At 47.3% G+C, this 6747-nt stretch overlaps 1 protein-coding gene across 1 annotated transcript in view; it reads right to left on the bottom strand.

Moving 5' to 3' along the window:
- Positions 1-6747, bottom strand: part of KANK4 (KN motif and ankyrin repeat domains 4) — a 40842-nt gene that overhangs the window by 11391 nt on the left and 22704 nt on the right. The window contains exon 5 of the mRNA XM_017877273.1: positions 4700-4842. Coding sequence (XP_017732762.1) covers positions 4700-4842 — 143 coding nt within the window. The remainder of the gene's footprint in view (positions 1-4699; positions 4843-6747) is intronic.

Raw genomic sequence — 6747 nt, 5'->3', positions numbered from 1 at the left:
AAAAAAAAAAAAAAAAAATATATATATATATATATAACAATGATTTGTCCTGTGTACCTCACAGGGCTTTTGTGGGAATCAAATGAGATAAAGGATGTAAATACAATAATGTACAGTAGTAATTTTTCTGATTACAAATTGACCATCATTTCCCATTTCCCATAGATTTTCTTATATATACTGTGTGTGTGTGTGTGTGTGTCTGTGTGTATGTGTGTGTGTGTGTATATATATATATATTTTTTTTTTGAGACAGAATCTCACCCTATCACCCAGGCTGGAGTGGAGTAGCATGATCACGACTCACTGAAACCTCTGCTTCCCGGGCTCGAGTGATCCTCCTACCTCAGCCTCCTGAGTAGCTGTGACCATAGGCGTGTGCCACTACATCTGGCCAATTTTTTTTTTTTTTTTTTTTGAGACGGAGTCTTGCTCTGTTGCCCAGGCTGGAGTACAATGGTGCAATCTTGGCTCACTGCAACCTCCACCTCCCAGGTTCAAGCCATTCTCCTGCCTCAGCCTCCCAAGTAGCTGGGATTACAAGTGCCTGTCACTACGCCCGGCTAATTTTTGTATTTTTAGTAGAAATGGAGTTTCACCATGTTGGTTGGGCTAGTCTCGAAATCTTGACCTCAGGTGATCCTCCCACCTCAGCCTCCCAAAGTGCTGGGATTACAGGTGTGAACCACCACGCCCGGCCATTCTCAGCAGTTTTTACATGTAAGATAGTGCTTTCAGGGCCTCAGGGGATCCAAAAGGAGAGAAAACAGTTCTTGCCTTATTCTTCAACCTTACAAAGCCTGATGTCCCATCAGAGAGACCTGCCTGGAACCCAGGAAAACCAAGAGGGCAAAATATAATAAAGTTGGGTGAGAGGACTGTAGAGATATACATAGGGCCGGGTGCAGTGGCTCATGGCTGTAATCTCAGCACTTTGGGAAGCTGAGGTGGGCGGATCACTTGAGGTCAGGAGTTCAAGACCAGACTAGCCAACATGGTGAAACCTTGTCGCTGAACTATCCAGACCACAAGGTTTCCAGACCTTGTATATATTATATGTGTGTGTCTGTGTATGTGTGTGTGTATATATACACACATATATATGTATGGCTCCTGGGGACTGGGGCATGATTTGTGTGTCTGGAATAATACCACTCATACTTGCTGGTGCAGAGATAAGGCAGATAGGAGTGTTTTGGGATCTGGTTATTTCAAGGGCTGAGGCAGCATGCCAGGTTGATACATACATATACATGTGTATACATACATATATACAGTTGTTTACTGAACTATCCAGACCACAGGGTTTCCAGACCCCTCTTTCCAACTGTTTTATTATTATTATTATTATTATTGTTTTTGTGTGTGTGTGTGTTTTTTTTTTTGAGACGGAGTCTCGCTGTGTCGCCCGGACTGGAGTGTAGTGGCCGGATCTCAGCTCACTGCAAGCTCCGCCTCCCGGGTTTAGGCCATTCTCCTGCCTCAGCCTCCCGAGTAGCTGGGACTACAGGCACCCACCAACTCACCCAGCTAGTTTTTTGTATTGTTTAGCAGAGATGGGGTTTCACCGTGTTAGCCAGGATGGTCTCGATCTCCTGACCTCGTGATCCACCCGTCTCGGCCTCCCAAAGTGCTGGGATTACAGGCTTGGACCACCGCGCCCGGCCTATTATTATTATTTTTGAGACGCAGTCTTGCTCTGTCACCCAGGTTGGAGTGCAATGGCACAGTCTTGGCTCACTGCGACCTCTGCTTCCCAGGTTCAAGCGATTCTCCTGCCTCAGCCTCCCGAGTAGCTGGGATTACAGGCGCCCGCCACCATGCCCAGCTAAGTTTTTTTTTTTTTTTTTTTTTTTATCTTTAGTGGAGATGGAGTTTCACTATGTTGGCCAGGCTAGCCTCAAACTCCCAGCCTCAAGTGATCAGCCCACCTTGGCCTCCCAAAGTGCTAGGATTATAGGCGTGAGCCACCGCGCCCAGCCCCCAACTGTTATTAAAGCCAGATGATATATGCAGATGGTCCTCACATCTGCCCCTCTGCCTGATGCAGGACCCCTTCCTCCCTCATTGTTCTCCTGGTCCCTTTCAATATAATTTAATTCAATGAACATTTACAGAGAGCTACTATATGCTGCTGCACTGCCCTGGAGATCCAGAGAGAAGCAGCTTGTTCCTAGGAGACTCCCAGCGTGTTCCCATTTAATCTGGTACCTCTGCTTCTCTCCACATGTGAAGGCCCGGGGGAGCTAAAGGGAATGGCTGCAGCTATGCATTCTCACCCCTCCTGTGGTGACCCGGAATGAGTCCCTTGTCTTCCTACAGTATCAGTTTCTTCTCTGTACAAAGAAGGGGTTGATTTTGATGCTCTTGCAAGCATCCCCTCTTACAAGAGGGACAATTTAGAAAATAGTTAACATATTTATGGGAAACATTAGTTAAAAATGAAACATTAGCTGCATTGAGTCTTATGGAACAGGAGTTGTAGGTAAGTAGAATACCTTGAAAACCAGAAAGCCAGAAATACTGGTTTCTGGCCACCACTAGGGTTGCTATTAGTATGCAATGATGACTTTGCCATCGGGTTGGGTTACTATCTACAATCACTCTGGGGGAGTATGGGACAGTGGTGCTTAGTATATTGTTAGGAGTCCATTTTCCATAAGTCTCTTGCTTTTCTGCACATCCTGTGAGTAAAGCACACCACAATCTGCCCTTTTGTTCTAGACTATCTTTTTAAGGATGTTTATATAGTGAACAGCCTTGTGTCTTCTTTGGAGAAAAGGGCAGGCAGGCTTACTGTCCCTTATCAAAGCTTCAGTTTCCCTATGCTCAGGGGTCCTGTCCTGTAACACAACCCACTCCATGCTCAGCTTTCTGGCCCTCCTCACACGGCCCTGTGAGAGCTGGGATTTGGGCAATGCTGATACTGTGGCTACTGCTTCGGCTGTGGGTAATACATGGTCCTTTGTCTCGGGCACAGAAGTCTCATGTCTTCTGCCAGCATCCACAAAACTGTAGCAGGCCACCTTGTTAGCTTTAACATGGGGTAAAAGCCCAGACTCTTCACAGTTCTTAACAGTTACCTTATCATCTATGATCACTCCAGGGGAAAGGAGAGTTAAACGTACTCCATTCATTCCTGTAGGTTCAAAAAATGGGCAAATGACCTTCTGAGGAGTCCCTGTCGTTCTATGTGGAGCCTTGTCTAACTCAAAGCACTTCTGGGTAAGGACCACACCCCCACCCTGTGTTCTCAAGCAGAGGGCCCCAGAAGATGACTAGAGACATTCCAACCCTCTGCGCTGCCTTTGCTGTCTTAAGATCGTTTTTTGGAGTGAACCCCAATCAACTTCTAATCACTCCATGAAAGATTCAGAGGCTGGGCGCGGTGGCTCACGCCTGTAATCCCAGCACGTTGAAAGGCCAAGGCGGGTGAATCATCTGAGGTCAGGAGTTCAAGACCAGTCTGGCCAACACAGTGAAACCCCATCGCTAAAAAATACAAAAATTAGCTAGGCATGATGGCAGATGCCTGTAGTCTCAGCTACTCAGGAGGCTGAGGCAGAAGAATCACTTGAACCGGGAGGTGGAGGTTGCAGTGTGCTGAGATCACGCCATTGCACTCTAGCCTGGGTGACAGAGCTAGACTCTGTTTCAAAAAAAAGAAAGGTTCAGAGTACCCAGTTTTGGCTCAGTATAGAAAGTTATCAGAGCTGTCTAGAGTAACAAATGGGCTACTTTGGTAGAGCGTGAGTTTCCTGACACTGGAGGTCCTGGAGCTGGAGACCACCTTCTAGGATTTTGCAAAATAATAAGGGGTAGACCTAGGTAACCTTTAAGGGCTCTTCTGACCTAGGGCACAAGTGACCCAAGGAATTCGTGGAGCCCACATGTCCTGAATCCCTGGCTACTACATTTGTGTAGGGCTCCACTGGCTCTTCGCAGCAACTGCTGTTCCCAGCCTGGCCCATGGCACTGCTCCTGGGGACTGGGGCATGATTTGTGTGTCTGGAATAATACCACTCACACCTGTTGGTGCAAAGGTAAGGCAGATAGGAGTGTTTTGGGATCTGGTTATTTCAAGGGTTGAGACAGCATGCCAGGTTGATTGATAATGACCCTGCAGAACTCTCTAATAAGCCTCTGAGCTAAGCTGATATAAGCCTGGAAAGTGGAAATCCACACGCCCCTAGGAATGATGAGCCAATGCTTCTGTCTGCCCTGACTGTCCACAGTTTCCCTCAGTCTGAGGACTCATGACCTTGTTAAAAGGCTTTGGAGTGATAGAGGTGAGAACTTCTTTAAAGGACTAGACCTCCAAAGAGCCTAGTTAGATGCTGTGGGCCATGATCAAGGTGGGTCACCTGTAAGGGCTTTCTCAGAGCAGCCAACTAGCAAATGCCTTCTCAAGATGGCAACTGAGAATGTTGGTTCTAAAGGTTGCACCCAGATGGAATTTGCTCAGTTTCAGACTGGGGCCTATATTAGAAGCTCACTGACCTCTGTGCAAGCCTGACTGGGTCTCGGGAGCCTATAAGGAAAACCGAATATTCAGGCTTTGCCTGATGCCATTTGGAGGTCCCAGCCTCACTTGGGTTAAAAACTACATGGATCTGCATGGAATTTCTCTCCCCGCTAGCAGAATAAAGCTGGGAAGTGCCCCTGCATTTACTGAAGAGATCATGTTCATTCCACCCACCTGAGTAGCTTGAATGTTCACATTTCCTTCTCTTAAGAGCTTCCAGACAACAGCCATGTCTTCACTGGTCTCTGCGGAAGCCAAGGGAGTGATCATTACGGCAGTGTAGCCAGCTTTGTTCTGATGGTCCACGTTGCAGACGCCTGCAAGAGAAGCAATGGGTGCTGGAAGGGCTCCTGAGAGGCCAGGAGCCAGACTCCACTTCAGCCATTTCAACAGGACACTGCTTGCTGGTTAGAAAGCCACGGACTAGAGCAATGCTTTCCAGTGGTTTACATTTGCAGCAGCCTTTAAAGCTGGTTACTTTTCTTTTTCTTTTTTTTTTGTGAGATGGTGTCTTGCTCTGTCATCCAGGCTGGAGTTCAGTGGCTTGATCTCAGTTCACTGCAACCTCCACCTCCTGGGTTCAAGCAATTCTCCTGCCTCCGCCTCCTGAGTAGCTGAGATTACAGACATGCACCACCACACCTGGCTAATTTTTTTGTATTTTTAGTAGAGACGAGGTTTCACCATGTTGGTCAGGCTGGTCCTGAACTCCTGACCTCGTGATCCACCCTCCTTGGCCTCCCAAAGTGCTGAGACTACAGGCATGAGCCTCTGCACCTGGCCAGCTGGTTACTTTTCTTGACAAGTTTTCCGAGGACACCCAGCAAGGGAGGCCCACAACAAAGCCAGAGATGGCCAAAGGGCTAGTGGCCATGATTTCATTTCCTAAACTGGAGCACAAGATATCATTCCTATTTTACAGATGAGGACACTGAGAGCCAGAGAAGTTAAATTGTCCACTCATGTGAAGGCGAAGTGGGTTGGGAACACTCAGGTCTGTCCGGCTCTGGAGCTCACCCCTCACCTGCCCCTATGCCTGGAATGCCGCCATGGCTGTGCATAATAGGTTTCACACTCACTAGCTGACATTTGTGTATAACTGTTAAACTGATGGCTGTGTTAGTAGGTCCTTTCCAAGGGCCCAGGGGTCTACTGTGCCACGTACCAGGAGGGTGAACAACACCATGAGATAAACGTGGGAAATCTTCTAGGAACAACCATCTCACTTGAAAAATGGAGGGAGAAAAAAACTCCACAATTTTATATTAAAACAACTAAGAATTACATTTCACAATACAATGAAAACCTGGCATTATTTGTTTATCTATTTATTTTCTTGAGACAAGGTCTCACTCTGTCACCCAGGCTGGAGTGCAGTGGTACAATCTCAGCTCACTGCAACCTCTGCCTCCCGGGTTTAAGTGATTTTCCTGCCTCAGCCTCCTGAGTAGTCTGTAGGTGCACGCCACCACACCTGGCTAATTTTTGTATTTTTAGTAGAGACAGGGTTTCACTGTATTGGCCAGTCTGGTCTCGAACTACTGACCTCAAGTGATCCCCCCGCCTTGGCCTCCCAAAGTGCTGGGATTACAGGTGTGAGCCAATGTACCTAGCCAAAAACCTGGCATTTGTTTGTTTGTTTGTTTTCAGACAGTCTCTCTCTGTTGTCCAGGCTGGAGTGCAGTGGTGCGATCTCCGCTCACTGCAACCTCCGCCTCCCAGTTCAAGCGATTCTCCTGCCTCAGCCTCCTGAGTAGCTAGGGCTACAGGCATGCATCACCACGCCCAGCTAATTTTTTATTTTATTTTATTTTGTTTTATTTTTTATTTTATTTTATTTCATTTTATTTATTTATTTTTTTGAGATGGAGTCTTGCTCTGTCGTCCAGGCTGGAGTGCAGTGGCGCGATCTGGGCTCACTGCAAGCTCCACCTCCTGGGTTCACACCATTCTCCTGCCCCAGCCTCCCAAGTAGCTGGGACTACAGGCGCCCACCACCATGCCCGGCTAATTTTTTGTATTTTTAGTAGAGACGGAGTTTCACTGTGTTAGCCAGGATGGTCTCAATCTCCTGACCTCGTGATCCACCCGCCTCGGCCTCCCAAAGTGCTGGGATTATAGGTGTGAGCCACCGCGCCTGGCCTAATTTTTTATTTTTTAAACGTATTTTTAGTAGAGATGGGGTTTCACCATGTTGGTCAGGCTGATCTCAAACTCCTGAC

This window comes from Rhinopithecus bieti, unplaced genomic scaffold (assembly GCF_001698545.2).
Source record: "Rhinopithecus bieti isolate Rb0 unplaced genomic scaffold, ASM169854v2 scaffold_6380, whole genome shotgun sequence".
Classification (NCBI taxonomy): Eukaryota; Metazoa; Chordata; class Mammalia; order Primates; family Cercopithecidae; genus Rhinopithecus; species Rhinopithecus bieti.
The sequence above is the reverse complement of the archived record's forward strand: the minus strand, read 5'-3'. Positions and strand labels throughout refer to the sequence as shown.